General features: G+C 36.4%; 1 protein-coding gene across 1 annotated transcript; it reads left to right on the top strand.

The window, feature by feature from the left end:
- Nucleotides 1–9,555: 9,555 nt before the first annotated feature.
- LOC134660338 (protein artemis-like) lies at nt 9,556–12,334 on the top strand. The gene is made up of 5 exons (XM_063516087.1): nt 9,556–9,568; nt 9,732–10,013; nt 10,489–10,632; nt 10,907–11,213; nt 11,929–12,334. The coding sequence occupies exons 2-5, from the start codon at nt 9,734–9,736 to the stop codon at nt 12,320–12,322; spliced, it is 1,125 nt and encodes a 374-aa protein (XP_063372157.1). The 5' UTR covers nt 9,556–9,568; nt 9,732–9,733; the 3' UTR covers nt 12,323–12,334.
- The last annotated feature ends 4,660 nt before the right edge of the window (nt 12,335–16,994 follow it).

The raw sequence follows: 16,994 nt of genomic DNA, 5'->3' as shown, positions 1-16,994 counted from the left end.
TCTTATTTACCTTTAAATTAAATAAACACCCAAATATCAGTTGTTTTATTTTTAATATGTATATTGTACAATATATACCAATCAAAAAAATTACACAGGTATGTCATATTCATCCAGAACAGTACACTAATTTACATTAACAAGTGGCATATTATATTGTAAATAACAAATATATGCACAATCTAATTATCTGCATTTTGATATGATTTTATTTTAGTAAACTTAGAAGACATAGATAGGGAAAAAAGAGAATATAAGCAGTTGTTTTTGATATCTTCAAATTTGTTCATCATTTTGATTAACATTGTTTTAACATCGCTTTTAAATTGTCCGTCCATGTTTCAATTTTTTTCAATAAACCGCGAGTGACAATTTGAATTGACGTACGCAGGGCGCGCTCAGCGGAAAACAAAATCTGTTGGTTCGATGTACATTGCTGCTTTTCTTAGCGCAATACTGCTCTTTGAGTGTTGCCCTACTTTAGTTTGCTTTACATTGCTACTGACAAGATTTGGTTGACGGACTATATATGCTCTGACCTGACACCAACCTCCCATAGAATTTTTTTTTTTTACCTTTTTCTGCTGACAAACTGGGCGTAATTGAGTATAGCTGGCAAATCAAATTGTCAGTAACAGTAAAATGAAGAGTATCATTCTGTCTCTTACTTCTGTTATTATAATTAATAAATGAGCACAAGTTTTTTTTCTACTCATCATTCGCTTGCCCTTATCCCATTCAGCGGGTCGGCGCAGCATGTTTTTTTCTTCCATACCTCTCTCTCGCTCGTCATCTCATCATTTACTTGCGTTCGTTTCATATCATCTCTCACACAGTCCATCCACCTTTTCCTCGTTTTCCTCTCCCGTTAATTCCCTCCACATTCATTCGTAATACCTTTCTCGTCACATGACTCAGTCCATCCATCTTTTCCTCAATTTTCCTCTCCCGTTAATTCTCTCCACATTCATTTGTCATCAGGTCATCACATGCCCATACCACGCTATGCGATTCGCTCTTACTTTTTCTACTATGGGTGCAACTTTCAGGCTTCCTCTTATACTCGTATACTCATTCCTTATCCTATCCATTCTTGTCACACCACACATCCATCTTAACATTCTCATTTCCGCTACATGCAATCTCTTCTCATCCGTCACCTTTAGGGCCCAACACTGATCCATACATGACGACAGGTCTTATGATGGTTTTATAAATTTTACCCCTCGTTTTCGAAAAATCAGTAGCTCACCAGCAAAAAGCAGTAGATCAGTAGATATTTTTAAAATCAGATAGATTTACTGCTTAATCAGTAGATCTGGCAACACTGCTTCCAGTACTGCAAGTTGCAAACATCATGCTACAACATGTGCTTGATGTGCTACAAGCAAGACCATAAGAGCGCAGCCACACTAGCGATTTGCGAGCGAGTTGAGAGCGCAGAGGCACTGTATACCTACTAAAGTCCGTCAACCAAATCTTGTCAGTAGTAAAAGGCGGCAAATTTGAAAAATCGCGGGTTAGCAACACTGTGTTCAAATAATTCCAAAACGCGTGTCATCTGTGTTTTATCTGTGGAATGTGGATCGTGAATGACAGCCGTCACCTTATTTGTTTTCATTTGGTTTTCATTCTGAATCGTTTCTGTTTCAAGAGATATTTCTGCTGTCACCATTAAATACCAATACATTAAATAAGATTAAGCAAAGCTAAGGGGCCTACAATGTACAATCATGCTCGTTGATGGTAAACATTACTAAAAATTGAGGTTATGACAAGTATTGGAAAAACTCTTTCGAACTTTTAAGATTATGTTCAGTTTTTTTGTTTTAGGGTTAAAAGCCATAAATAAAATTAAAACGTATGCCTAAATCTATCCAACAAGACAATAAATTGTGTCCTGGAAACCGTCCATAGGCCCACATGTCAAATATTTTCAGCAATTAGTTGTGACTATTTACAAAGGTAAACCTTTTAAACAGTATTAAGAGCCATTATTATATCGCCGTTCTTTCGCAATATCTACCTAATCTATACATGTTTGTTGCAGGATTAAATCTTGCCCAATATAAGGCGTTCGTAGTAGGTAGTATCTTTTCAGACAATACTTACCTATGGCGGTTTATGTACGTGTACAACGCAACCAAGTCGAAAAGTGACCCTTATCTTATTTACTTTTAAATTAAATAAACACCCAAATATCAGTTGTTTTATTTTTAATATGTATATTGTACAATATATACCAATCAAAAAAATTACACAGGTATGTCATATTCATCCAGAACAGTACACTAATTTACATTAACAAGTGGCATATTATATTGTAAATAACAAATATATGCACTATCTAATTATCTGCATTTTGATATGATTTTATTTTAGTAAACTTAGAAGACATAGATAGGGAACAAAGAGAATATAAGCAGTTGTTTTTGATATCTTCAAATTTGTTCATCATTTTAATTAACATTGTTTTAACATCGCTTTTAAATTGCCCGTCCATGTTTCAATTTTTTTCAATAAACCGCGAGTGACAATTTGAATTGACGTACGCAGGGCGCGCTCAGCGGAAAAAAAAATCTATTGGTTCGATGTACATTGCTGCTTTTCTTAACGCAATACTGCTCTTTGAGTGTTGCCCTACTTTAGTTTGCTTTACATTGCTACTGACAAGATTTGGTTGACGGACTATATATCTTGTACTGTGGCAGAGGGCCTACCGCGAATCACGTTTCACGTGTTGCCTCCCTGTCACACTTACGTACAAATGTACAAGTACGACACAGAGGCAACACGTCGAACGTGGTTCGCGGTAGGCCCTCAGCTTTCAACTCGCTCGCCAATCGCCAGTGTGTCCTCGACTCGCCTAACCTCGGCTACACACGTTATACTTGGTCAAGCAGATCTTGTCAGTAGAAAAATGGCGAAATTCAAATTTTCTATTAACATTCAAACAATATGTAAGTAGCTAAATAAAATAATTATAAATCCACATTCAGGATCCCGAGCCTGCAGGGCCACTGAACTAAATTAAAGCTTGTAGAAATAATAACATAATGTAAAGAGGCGGTTTTAGCTAGTTTTAATACTAAGCTAAACTGTAAAATAGCACCATAACATATCCAAAAGTTGTATGTAAAGAAGTTACTATCTAAAAACAAAGAAATTAGTTATTTATATTACTCTTGGTTGACAATGCACTTTTTTGGAAATAGTACATAAATAAGATTATTCGGGTAATAATCAAATAGATAGGATAAACAATTAGGTAACCATTAAAGTGGCTGATACTTGCTTACTAATTATGCTAGCTATTGCCTCTTTCAACAAAAAATTACTAATTCATCCAAGGCATTTTACAACATGACAGAAAAGCTATTCATCTCTATTCTGTACGATAAAATTCATAAAGAGTAGATCTTACAATAAACAGTGCTACTTCAGATACTTGAGAAAGTAATTAACAAGTAAAATTTGTAAAAATCTTACCATGACAACAACTCAACGAAACACAACAGAAAAACGGAACAGATTTTTATAGGTTACGTTCTTTTTTCTAAACAGGCACAAAGAAATGTCTATAGTTAAGGTTTGATACTTTGTAGGTAGACCTCGAATCTTATTTCTAGAAATAAACTTAAAAAACTGCATACCCTGCATATTCTACCTACCATGACGCCATTTTAAAAACAACTTTGAACTTGTAACTTGTAACGATAAATAAAGCCCTTGCTACACGGTCGCCGACAAGCCTTCTAACCGTCTGACCTTGGTCTGTCCTTGGTCAGTTTTGGTCAAATTTTGTTGGTAACAACTGTCTACACGGTCCGTCCAGACCAAGGCCACGCGGTCTGAGGGGCTTGTCGGCGACCGTGTAGCAAGGGCTTTAAGAGCACTTCAAACAATGACTTCAAATAATAGATTTAGTCACGGATGTTAGTTTTAATATTATCAAACACAGCACAAACGTAAATAAAATTAGTGAAAGAAGTCTTTATCTTGTTTGAAAATGACATTCCGTCCACAGATACATATACCAAATAATTGCTTACGTATGACTAATTACAAGCTAATTACTCAATGGAATGCGTTTGTTAATTTTATTTACATTAGATAAGTTACTCACCGATTTCCTTCAGGATCTTGACACAAAAAGGCTGGAAGAAATAACCACGCTAATAATAAAATTGAAAAAACCAGAACATCCAACAGAAATGTTAAGTATTCAAGCATTTTACAAACACCAGTTAATGAATTACGATTATCATTTTCATGACGGAAATGAAATAATTACACGAAAGACATAAGAGTTCACGCGTGAGGCACCGGCATGTCCCCAGCGAGTAGATAATATAAATATATAGAAAACTGTTTTGTTTTGAAATGGAATGCTGTGGCACTAGACAATAGATAGACAAAACAAGTTTGCTTTGTTCCGAGTCTGACCGTGACCAAAAACTAGTGTCGTATGAATATAGGGGCAAGGTACATAATCCCATGACAACAAAAGCCTGTTAACCCATATTTTTGTTGGCAACATGACTTCGAACAATATAGGGACTTTTTATTCAATATTGTGACAATCTTTACTAAATCAAAATAGTACATAAGTGTAATTTGCTTAACTATTAGTTTAATGTGGTGGCCAGCAATAATATGATCGGTTGAAAGTGGTGCTGTTAAATTCTTGAAATCTAGACTTGTACTAGCTAGCTAGCTACATATTAATAATCTGTGTACTAGACCATAAAATGTCTCTCGTTCTTCCAGTCAGTGTTGCCAGATGAAATCTGAAATATTCAGTAGAAAAAAAATCGTTTTAGCAGTAGATAGGGGAAAAAAGCAGTAGATTTAAAAAGTGATGTCTGCAATAGGTAAAATTTAAAATAAATTATACTTGGTCAACCAGATCTTGTCAGTAGAAAAGGGCGGCAAATTTGAAAAATGTAGGCGCGAAGGGATATCGTCTCATGAATTTCGCGCTTTTTTCTACTGACAAGATTTGCTTGACCATCTAAAGTCCGTCAACCAAATCTTGTCAGTAGTAAAAGGCGGCAAATTTGAAAAATCGCGGGCTAGCAACACTGTGTTCAAATAATTCCAAAACGCGTGTCATCTGTGTTTTATCTGTGGAATGTGGATCGTGAATGACAGCCGTCACCTTATTTGTTTTCATTTGGTTTTCATTCTGAATCGTTTATGTTTCAAGAGATATTTCTGCTGTCACCATTAAATACCAATACATTAAATAAGAATAAGCAAAGCTAAGGGGCCTACAATGTACAATCATGCTCGTTGATGGTAAACATTACTAAAAATTGAGGTTATGACAAGTATTGGAAGAACTCTTTCGAACTTTTAAGATTATGTTCAGTTTTTTTGTTTTAGGGTTAAAAGGCATAAATAAAATTAAAACGTATGCCTAAATCTATCCAACAAGACCATAAATTGTGTCCTGGAAACCGTCTATAGGCCCACATGTCTAATATTTTCAGCAATCAGTTGTGACTATTTACAAAGGTAAACCTTTTAAACACTATTAAGAGCCTTGATTATATCGCCGTTCTTTCGCAATATCTACCTAATCCATACATGTTTGTTGCAGGATTAAATCTTGCCCAATATAAGGCGTTTGTAGTACGTAGTATCTTTTCAGACAATACTTACCTATGGCGGTTTATGTACGTGTACAACGCAACCAAGTCGAAAAGTGACCCTTATCTTATTTACCTTTAAATTAAATAAACACCCAAATATCAGTTGTTTTATTTTTAATATGTATATTGTACAATATATACCAATCAAAAAAATTACACAGGTATGTCATATTCATCCAGAACAGTACACTAATTTACATTAACAAGTGGCATATTATATTGTAAATAACAAATATATGCACAATCTAATTATCTGCATTTTGATATGATTTTATTTTAGTAAACTTAGAAGACATAGATAGGGAAAAAAGAGAATATAAGCAGTTGTTTTTGATATCTTCAAATTTGTTCATCATTTTGATTAACATTGTTTTAACATCGCTTTTAAATTGTCCGTCCATGTTTCAATTTTTTTCAATAAACCGCGAGTGACAATTTGAATTGACGTACGCAGGGCGCGCTCAGCGGAAAACAAAATCTGTTGGTTCGATGTACATTGCTGCTTTTCTTAGCGCAATACTGCTCTTTGAGTGTTGCCCTACTTTAGTTTGCTTTACATTGCTACTGACAAGATTTGGTTGACGGACTATATATGCTCTGACCTGACACCAACCTCCCATAGAATTTTTTTTTTTTACCTTTTTCTGCTGACAAACTGGGCGTAATTGAGTATAGCTGGCAAATCAAATTGTCAGTAACAGTAAAATGAAGAGTATCATTCTGTCTCTTACTTCTGTTATTATAATTAATAAATGAGCACAAGTTTTTTTTCTACTCATCATTCGCTTGCCCTTATCCCATTCAGCGGGTCGGCGCAGCATGTTTTTTTCTTCCATACCTCTCTCTCGCTCGTCATCTCATCATTTACTTGCGTTCGTTTCATATCATCTCTCACACAGTCCATCCACCTTTTCCTCGTTTTCCTCTCCCGTTAATTCCCTCCACATTCATTCGTAATACCTTTCTCGTCACATGACTCAGTCCATCCATCTTTTCCTCAATTTTCCTCTCCCGTTAATTCTCTCCACATTCATTTGTCATCAGGTCATCACATGCCCATACCACGCTATGCGATTCGCTCTTACTTTTTCTACTATGGGTGCAACTTTCAGGCTTCCTCTTATACTCGTATACTCATTCCTTATCCTATCCATTCTTGTCACACCACACATCCATCTTAACATTCTCATTTCCGCTACATGCAATCTCTTCTCATCCGTCACCTTTAGGGCCCAACACTGATCCATACATGACGACAGGTCTTATGATGGTTTTATAAATTTTACCCCTCGTTTTCGAAAAATCAGTAGCTCACCAGCAAAAAGCAGTAGATCAGTAGATATTTTTAAAATCAGATAGATTTACTGCTTAATCAGTAGATCTGGCAACACTGCTTCCAGTACTGCAAGTTGCAAACATCATGCTACAACATGTGCTTGATGTGCTACAAGCAAGACCATAAGAGCGCAGCCACACTAGCGATTTGCGAGCGAGTTGAGAGCGCAGAGGCACTGTATACCTACTAAAGTCCGTCAACCAAATCTTGTCAGTAGTAAAAGGCGGCAAATTTGAAAAATCGCGGGTTAGCAACACTGTGTTCAAATAATTCCAAAACGCGTGTCATCTGTGTTTTATCTGTGGAATGTGGATCGTGAATGACAGCCGTCACCTTATTTGTTTTCATTTGGTTTTCATTCTGAATCGTTTCTGTTTCAAGAGATATTTCTGCTGTCACCATTAAATACCAATACATTAAATAAGATTAAGCAAAGCTAAGGGGCCTACAATGTACAATCATGCTCGTTGATGGTAAACATTACTAAAAATTGAGGTTATGACAAGTATTGGAAAAACTCTTTCGAACTTTTAAGATTATGTTCAGTTTTTTTGTTTTAGGGTTAAAAGCCATAAATAAAATTAAAACGTATGCCTAAATCTATCCAACAAGACAATAAATTGTGTCCTGGAAACCGTCCATAGGCCCACATGTCAAATATTTTCAGCAATTAGTTGTGACTATTTACAAAGGTAAACCTTTTAAACAGTATTAAGAGCCATTATTATATCGCCGTTCTTTCGCAATATCTACCTAATCTATACATGTTTGTTGCAGGATTAAATCTTGCCCAATATAAGGCGTTCGTAGTAGGTAGTATCTTTTCAGACAATACTTACCTATGGCGGTTTATGTACGTGTACAACGCAACCAAGTCGAAAAGTGACCCTTATCTTATTTACTTTTAAATTAAATAAACACCCAAATATCAGTTGTTTTATTTTTAATATGTATATTGTACAATATATACCAATCAAAAAAATTACACAGGTATGTCATATTCATCCAGAACAGTACACTAATTTACATTAACAAGTGGCATATTATATTGTAAATAACAAATATATGCACTATCTAATTATCTGCATTTTGATATGATTTTATTTTAGTAAACTTAGAAGACATAGATAGGGAACAAAGAGAATATAAGCAGTTGTTTTTGATATCTTCAAATTTGTTCATCATTTTAATTAACATTGTTTTAACATCGCTTTTAAATTGCCCGTCCATGTTTCAATTTTTTTCAATAAACCGCGAGTGACAATTTGAATTGACGTACGCAGGGCGCGCTCAGCGGAAAAAAAAATCTATTGGTTCGATGTACATTGCTGCTTTTCTTAACGCAATACTGCTCTTTGAGTGTTGCCCTACTTTAGTTTGCTTTACATTGCTACTGACAAGATTTGGTTGACGGACTATATATCTTGTACTGTGGCAGAGGGCCTACCGCGAATCACGTTTCACGTGTTGCCTCCCTGTCACACTTACGTACAAATGTACAAGTACGACACAGAGGCAACACGTCGAACGTGGTTCGCGGTAGGCCCTCAGCTTTCAACTCGCTCGCCAATCGCCAGTGTGTCCTCGACTCGCCTAACCTCGGCTACACACGTTATACTTGGTCAAGCAGATCTTGTCAGTAGAAAAATGGCGAAATTCAAATTTTCTATGGGACGATATCCCTTCGCGCCTACATTTTTCAAATTTGCCGCCTTTTTCTACTGACAAGATCTGCTTGACCATCTATAACTATAAATCGTAGCGATTAATCTGTGCAGTCCGATTTACGCAGTTTTATCTATAGTGCATCAAGCAAATCTTGTCAGTAGCAATGTACTTCAAATTAAAGTAGGGTAACACCATGTAACACTCAAAGAGCAGAATTGCGCTAGGAATAGCAGCAATGTACATCGAACCAAAACGTGTTTATTTTTCCGCTCGAGTGAATTATCATAACCTCAAATTTTAGTAATGTTTACCGTCAACGAGTATGATTGTACTTTGCAGGCACCTTAGCTTTGCTTGAGGTCATGCACAATCTTATTCAAAATATTGGTATTTAATGGTGATAGTAGAAATTTCTCTTGAAGTGCTGATGTGAAGCGCTGGTGGCCTAGCGGTAAGAGAAGTTGAAATAGAAACGATTCAGAATGTAAACAATAAGATGATGGCTGTCATTCACGATCCACATTCCACAGATAACACACAGATGACACGCGATTTTGGAATTATTCGAACACAGTGTTGCTAACCCGCGATTTTTCAAATTTGCCGCCTTTTACTACTGACAAGATTTGGTTGATCCAGTATAGTTAAAACTGCGCAAATCGGACTTCATAGATTAATCGAGCATACAAGTTACCACCACACATTTTAGAACAACCCCCGTTTTTTATGCTGGTAACCTTTACTGTTTAATGTCAACGTCAGAAATTTCAAGTTGTCAACATTAGTCAACAAACAAAACTTGTACGAACTTGTAATTTCCACTATATATTTTTAATTTATTTATATATCGTGACGACGTGAAGACTGAAGTGGATATCGTCAGTACATATTTCATTAGAAATTCCTGGTAAGTTAGCATTTGTTATATATCACGTTTATGTCCAATTTCTGTGTATTAAAACCTGTGCTGTGTTTAGGTCAGAAACCTTAGACATTTTACCCTCTTGGCCACACATGATATTATTATCTTAACGGTTTCATTGAAAACTCTAAATTCTGTGTCTTTTCAGCCATGGCATGCTGTGCGTTCAACGGGCACATATCAGAAATACCAAACATATCTGTCGACAACTTCACGAACAGAAATGTGCAAGCATACTTCCTCAGCCACACCCACACGGACCACACGCCGGGCTTGTATGACCACCGCTTCATACAAACGTTGAAGACGAATGGTGCAGTCATGTATATGTCGGAGATGTCAGCGGCGATCGTGAAGTATGAAGTTAAATGTAGATTGGGAAGTTATGATACTGATGAGATTGTTAAGCGGATAAGGATTGTAGGAATAGGTAAGTGTAAACGATATAATGAAATGAACTGAAAATGTTTTTTCCAGAAATAATTTAACTACATAGTATAAAACAATGTCGCTTCCCGCTGTCTGTACATAGGGATGTATGCTTAGACCTTTAAAACTACGCGACGGATTTTGATGGGGATTTTTAAATAGTTAGAGTGATTCAAGAGGAAGGTTTATGTATAATTTGTTAACCCTGTATTTCTAACTAAAAATGTATTTCATGATTTCATATGGGCACCACTGCATGGTCGGTGCCCTCTTAAAGTGCCTGTGCCTTACCTTAAAAACAGAAATAAGATACATAAGGCTTCTAAAAATGTTATTTTAAATGAATAGACACCTTAATTTAAATAAGAATCCATCTCTAGTTAGAACCCATGGTCTTTCCTTTTTAGTTATACACCTTCTCGCTAGGCTACCAAGCTCTCGTGCAATTTTTTTTTTAACTTTTCCTTTTTTTACAGAAACAATAGAAGTATTGTTAAAGGCGGACCCCAAAAGGCGCCAGAGAGCGTCCAAGCTCTATGTGACCGCTGTACCCGCCGCACACAGTATTGGGTCCGTCATGTTTCTGTTCAAGACGGACTTCACTACGGTGCTGTACACAGGTATATATATTTAATTTCACAAACGGGTCTAACGCGATATATTTTCATTGTTTTTACCTTAAATTCCGACGTTTCAGCTGAGTTGCACCAGCTGTGGTCACGGAAAGACAGTCTTTCCGTGACCACAGCTGGTGCAAATGTGTACAAAACGCGAGAGTTTAAAGTGTTACACAGGTATTCATTTTACAATAGTAGTAATGTACGGAACCCTTGCAACGCGAGTCCGACTCGCACTTGGCCGGTTTTTCTTAATTTTTTACTGTTTTCCTTTCAGGTGACTTCAGAATAAGCGTAAACGACGTTCCGAAATTCAATCAGCTCCACGATAACGGCGCCCCCATACCCATAGACACGCTCTACGTCGACACAACTTTTTTAGACGACCGTTACACCACGTTCCCCAAGCGGAGCGTCAGTGTGGACGCAGCTTTACGCGAGATGGAACGATGGCTGAAAGAGAAGGGGAGAGTCGCTATAAAGACGTCGGCCAAGTTTGGATACGAGTTTGTTTTTAATGAGGTTTTTAAAAAGTTGGGGGTGAAAGTGTTTGTGGAGGAGGTGAGATGGAAGGAGCTTTATAGGTGAGTGCTATTTACTCATGGGTATATATGTAAATTTTACATACTATGTAAGCCCCTCTGCGGTCCTAGCTACAGTACCTACTAATTCAGTTCGATGAAATTTAAATCATATTCAATGGGGTTGGCAACTGTCAAAGGTTTGCATAGATGGCGTCATCATAGCTTGCCCCTTTTTCTATGAGATTTGGCTAAAGGGCTGGCATCCAGGGCATTAAAAAAACTAAGATTTGACACAATTCTAGGGATTGACAGGGCAAGCTATGATGGCGCCATTTGCTAAATACTTTGACCGGCCAATTGGAACAGAGTTGCATTTCTTTTGTCTCTTTCAGTTTTTAAACAAAAGAGAATCAACCGACCAAGGAATTTTAACTTTTTTTTTATTTTTAGTACTTATTTGTTATTATAGCGCAGCAGAAATACATCATCTGTGAAAATTTCAATTATTTAGCTATTCATGAGATACAGCCTGGTAACAGACATAGACAGACAGACAGACGGACAGTGAAGTTTTAGTAATAGGGTCCCGTTTTTACCCTAGCCTAAGGGGACGGAACCCTAAATACCAGGTCTAACATTCATGAGTCACATTATCTTATTAAAATCACATTATCTCGTTAAATATTTTTTTTTTTTCAAAAATTGAGCTTCTGTTGAAGTAAAAATTTGTTTAATTGTTTCAAACTCTAAATTTAAGTTTTACTTTATATTTCAGCCACATCCCCCACTTAGTCTTCGGGGTAACTAACAACCAATCCCCAGTGCACCTCTGCTGGCCAAAGAACAGAAAAGACCACACACATTGCACCCCGGACCCCGCCGACCACAAATATCTGAACATCCACCTTTCTGCCCAAAAGTGGATCCACTATGACACCGAAGATAACCCTATAAATAAAGTATCGGAAAACGAAATCGATGTATGCTTCAGTACGCATTGCAGTAAGTCGGAGTTGATGTATTTTGTTAATTATTTTAAGCCAAAGAAAGTTGTCGGGTTCCCGAATAAGTTTTTGAGCGAGGTTAAGTGTGAGGTGTTGTCGAAGAAAGCCAAGTTTGAGGATGGGAAGTTGGATAAAAAGGTTTTGAGAGAGATATTTGACATATGAAGTTTGAACTAAGCATTAAAAGAAAAAAGCGGCCAAGTGCGAGTCGGACTCGCCCATGAAGGGTTCCGTATTTAGGCGATTTTAGACGTATAAAAAAAAACTACTTACTAGATCTCGTTCAAACCAATTTTCAGTGGAAGTTTACATGGTAATGTACATCATATATTTTTTTTAGTTTTATCATTCTCTTATTTTAGAAGTTACAGGGGGGGGGGGGACACACATTTTACCACTTTGGAAGTGTCTCTCGCGCAAACTATTCAGTTTAGAAAAAAATGATATTAGAAACCTCAATATCATTTTTGAAGACCTATCCATAGATACCCCACACGTATGGGTTTGATGAAAAAAAAATTTTTGAGTTTCAGTTCGAAGTATGGGGAACCCCAAAAATTTATATATTTTTTTCTATTTTTGTGTGAAAATCTTAATGCGGTTCACAGAATACATCTACTTACCAAGTTTCAACAGTATAGTTCTTATAGTTTCGGAGAAAAGTGGCTGTGACATACGGACGGACAGACAGACGGACAGACAGACAGACATGACGAATCTATAAGGGTTCCGTTTTTTGCCATTTGGCTACGGAACCCTAAAAACGTGTTAGTTTTTGTTTATTAATGAGCTTAATTAATTAATATGAGAAATGTGATAATACTTTTAGAGGTTACACCATGGCCGCTTCTTCATACAAAAGTAGTCCCCATTTTTCTCTGGATATTGACATTATGGAAAATGTTTTTACATATTTTGATACTAGCGACCAGCTTCGACTTCGCACGGGTTATCAAATTATACATAAACCTTCCTCTTGAATCACTGTCTATTCAAAAAAACCGCAGTAAATCCGTTGCGTAGGTTTAAAGATCTAAGCATACATAGGGACACACAGACAGCGGGAAGCGACTTTGTTTTATACTATATAATATAGTGATATGTTTTTTATACCACATCGGTGGCAAACAAGCGTACGGCGCGCTTGATAGTAAACAGTCACTGTAGCCTATGGACGCCTGCAACTCCAGAGGTGTTACATGATAGGGTCATAGCTGTTTGACTTTTTTAGATTTTTTCTTTGTGTAAAAATTAGGAGCGCAAACAGATTTCATACAAATTTTTAAATGCTCCTAACTCTTATAATAATTAAAGATTCGAAAAAAATCAAACCACAGCTGTGGTTTATATACAACAAACTGTGTCAAAATATTTATAATAATGTTAATATTCAGAGAGGAAAATGAGGTCTACCTTTGTATGAAAAGGCGATTTCGAAGCGGCCGTGGTGTATCCTCTTAAAGGACTTTAAGAACTCTGTAAGGCTTTACTCTAGTAAAGAAGGTAAGCACAAATAATTCCGTACATTGACCCGGCTATTCCTATCTCTATCGCACGCGCGTAACTTAATATTGCTGTCCCGCCCATGGTGCCAGCGGTCAATGACACTGTGCTATCGGGGTAGCAGCAGGCGTGGCTCACTCCGCGATTTCGTCGCTACAAGTACATGCGGCCCACACCAATTTTGGTGTCTAGCCATAGTGGTTGCCGCGCACCGCTACGGAACGGACGCCTGCTCGCGCGTGCGCCACCTAGCGGTCATATCTGTCGTAATAGACGCGTTTTGTTAGAGAGTGGATCTTCTGTACCTAGTACTATTATTTATTATGTGCTAGCAGTATAATTATGCGTGCGAGAGAGATAGCAACAGACAGGTCGATGTACGGAATTCTTTGTGCTTAGCGTCCTTTAGTAACTCGATGGATTTAAATAAAAAAATATGGTTATAAGTTAAATATTTTCTAAAGGATTTAATTATGAAATTCAGCTTTTATGCAAATGAACGCACGTGGATTTTGACAGCACACGCAGTGCAAGTGTTATTTATACGTCATAATTTCATAGAAGTTTGACGTTTAAAATAACACTTGCACTGCGTGGGCTATTTAAATCGTTGCAGACTTGTCTTGGTCCAAACTAAAGTCAGGTCATTTTGATATAGAAAGCCATATTATATTAATACATAGGTATACATAGGTACTTATAGAAGTATGAACTAATATTTTTTGTTCGAGTTTGAACTTTATTCTTTTATTTGTTTAGTGCATTTTTTTCTTTTAACAATTGTGGTATGAAGACTGTTATGAAATTTGACTGACATTAGAATTGTTGAATTGTTTTATATTGAAAGTATGAATAAAATAAATGATATACATTTTACTACCCAACTGTTTAATTCACCTCAAATTTAGCTATATTTCTATTCATTTAAAGTTAATTCAAATGAAAATGAGTCTAAAACCAGTCTATCTACTGGAGTTATGGGTAATTTAAATTAGCAAAATGCTGACCGTTTAGCTTAGTTTATGTTATTGTAGAATTTAGAACAAGTCTCGAAGAACGCAAGCGAACAGGTGTTTTCATAATAGTTAGCCATAACTAATTATATACATGTTGAGCAAGAGAAATGGATTATTTTGGAAAATTGAAAACTAAAAGTATCAGGGGGCTAGCAAGATAGCAATCTTTGATCAGAAAACGCTAATCCAAACTTAAATAATGTACGAAAATAGTCACGTGACTTCGTAGTATCTGTCATTCCGGTACATTTTTAAAATAAAAATAAAAAGTCATTTATTGTCGTTTTTAGTATTCTGTACAAAATTTTGGGCCGTAAAAAACGTTGGTCTTGCAAATCTGTTAAATAAATACGGTTTTCTCAGATACCGTTTGACGTAGGTTCTTTTCATTTTTCGTACGATTGTCATCTTGATTTTAGTTCGTTCTTTTAGCATTAGAAAGAACTTGAAAGAAGGTAAGCGATTTTGACATGTCTTTTAATTGAAAAACACTTTTTAAAAATCAATAACTATTACTTATGAAAGCAGAAGACTATAAAAGATCGTATTAGATTCATAATTGTTACATATTTAGCGTAACTTATTTTTAAAATGTGTTTTTCAATTAGAAGACACATCAAGATTGTTTACCTTATTTCTAATGCTAAAAAAAACGAACCAACGTTTTCTAAGGACGGTTTTTGTGTTCATCGACGCTTATTCTACGAGATACCCACGTCATGTCACACGATAATGAATTTGCTAATTTAAACTACCCGTGACAGTATTATCTGGCCAACCGCTTTTAGCAGGTAAATAATTTTCTTTTACACAATTGGAAAAGCCATTAGGTATGCATTAAATGTGATCGTAAAAAGCCAATCAGTGTTAATTAAATCTAGATTGACTGGAAATCCAGGTCATTCTCAATTGATAGTCAAAATGAAGGCGCTTACACTAGTATTGGTTACGCATATCTTTTTTAATCGTGAGTAATTGATATTAAGTCTTAGTCATATTGTTTTCTCTCTCATGGAAGCATGGGGTTCGTTTTTAAAATTATATAATACTAGCGACCCGCCCCGGCTTCGCACGGGTTAACAAATTATACATAAACCTTCCTCTTGAATCACTCTATCACACTACATTCACTACCTTATTGTCGATGGCGCTTACGCCATTATTAAGAGCCAACATGAGCTAAGATTTAAATATTTTAGGTAAATATACCCGTCTCGCTAACGGAAGCGGCTCCTAAAACTAGTGCGATAAGGACAAGGCGAAAAATCCTGCGTAAAAATATCAAAAATCGAGGTTTCGTACTCGACTGTTTCCTCCTCCAAAACTTAACTAATCGTAACCAAATTTGGAAATCTAAATGATTATGAGATTATCTGTGTCGGACCGTTTTGCTTTTTTGACTAATTGATGTCAGTTTTGAATAGCACGCCTCTCATTGCGGCATAGTCAATTAGGCCATTTTGGCCATTTTTGAAGGGCTCTAGCGCCTTAAAAAACAAAAATATCAAGAAAAGCAAAACGGTCCGACACAGATATTGACAATATTAATCTGTGTTGAAAAAATCATTGCTCTAGCTTCAAAACCCACGGAGTACGTTTGTATGGAGAAATGACCACTCCTGTTGGCTCTTAACGATGCTCCGATATAAATACAATGCCGCGCCTCGTTGTGCGGCGTAAGCACCATCGACAATAAGGTCCCTTTTCATAGAGAATGCCCCAAATAACAAATGATATTTCATATCATACCCAAGCTCTGAAAAACTCCAGTGGGTACAGATGGGAATAGGCTTCATATATCATTCCCATTTCCGCCTCATGTATTTCGGCGGTCACGTGGGGCGGGGACAAATGGTGGCACGCCCTTACCGTCTTGCCACTGATGGTAGCACCAAAATTAATTGTTGCCAACTGTACTTACTAAATTGTTTTACTACCATCAGATGTGTTTGCATGGAAAAAACCGAAGCCGTTCAACTACTCAAAGTAAGTAAACAAACTAAACTACTTATTATTGTATTATTTAACTAGCGACCCGCCCCGGCTTCGCACGGGTTAAAAATTATACATAAACCTTCCTCTTGAATAACTCTATCTATTTAAAAAAACCACATCAAAATCCGTTGCGTAGTTTTAAAGATCTAAGCAATAAGCATACATAGGGACAGACGGACAGCGAGAAGCTACTTTGTTTTATATGTACTATGTAGTGATATAAATAGCCATAGGGCCACTAGTTTAAATAATAGCTAAATAAAGATTTTTTATTTTGTTTTACAAAAAAACCGTTTAATAGGTACAAGTTTTTATTTTTCAGA

This window comes from Cydia amplana, chromosome 26 (assembly GCF_948474715.1).
Source record: "Cydia amplana chromosome 26, ilCydAmpl1.1, whole genome shotgun sequence".
NCBI classification, from domain to species: Eukaryota; Metazoa; Arthropoda; class Insecta; order Lepidoptera; family Tortricidae; genus Cydia; species Cydia amplana.
Note: the sequence above shows the minus strand (reverse complement) of the source record. Positions and strands in the feature narration are given on the sequence as shown.

Coding starts and splice junctions, on each gene's coding strand:
- LOC134660338 (XM_063516087.1), top strand. CDS start 9,734: ATGGCATGCTGTGCGTTCAACGGGCACATATCAGAAATACCAAACATA. Junction 10,633..10,906: donor CACTACGGTGCTGTACACAG/GTATATATATTT, acceptor TTTTCCTTTCAG/GTGACTTCAGAATAAGCGTA. Junction 11,214..11,928: donor AGATGGAAGGAGCTTTATAG/GTGAGTGCTATT, acceptor TTTATATTTCAG/CCACATCCCCCACTTAGTCT.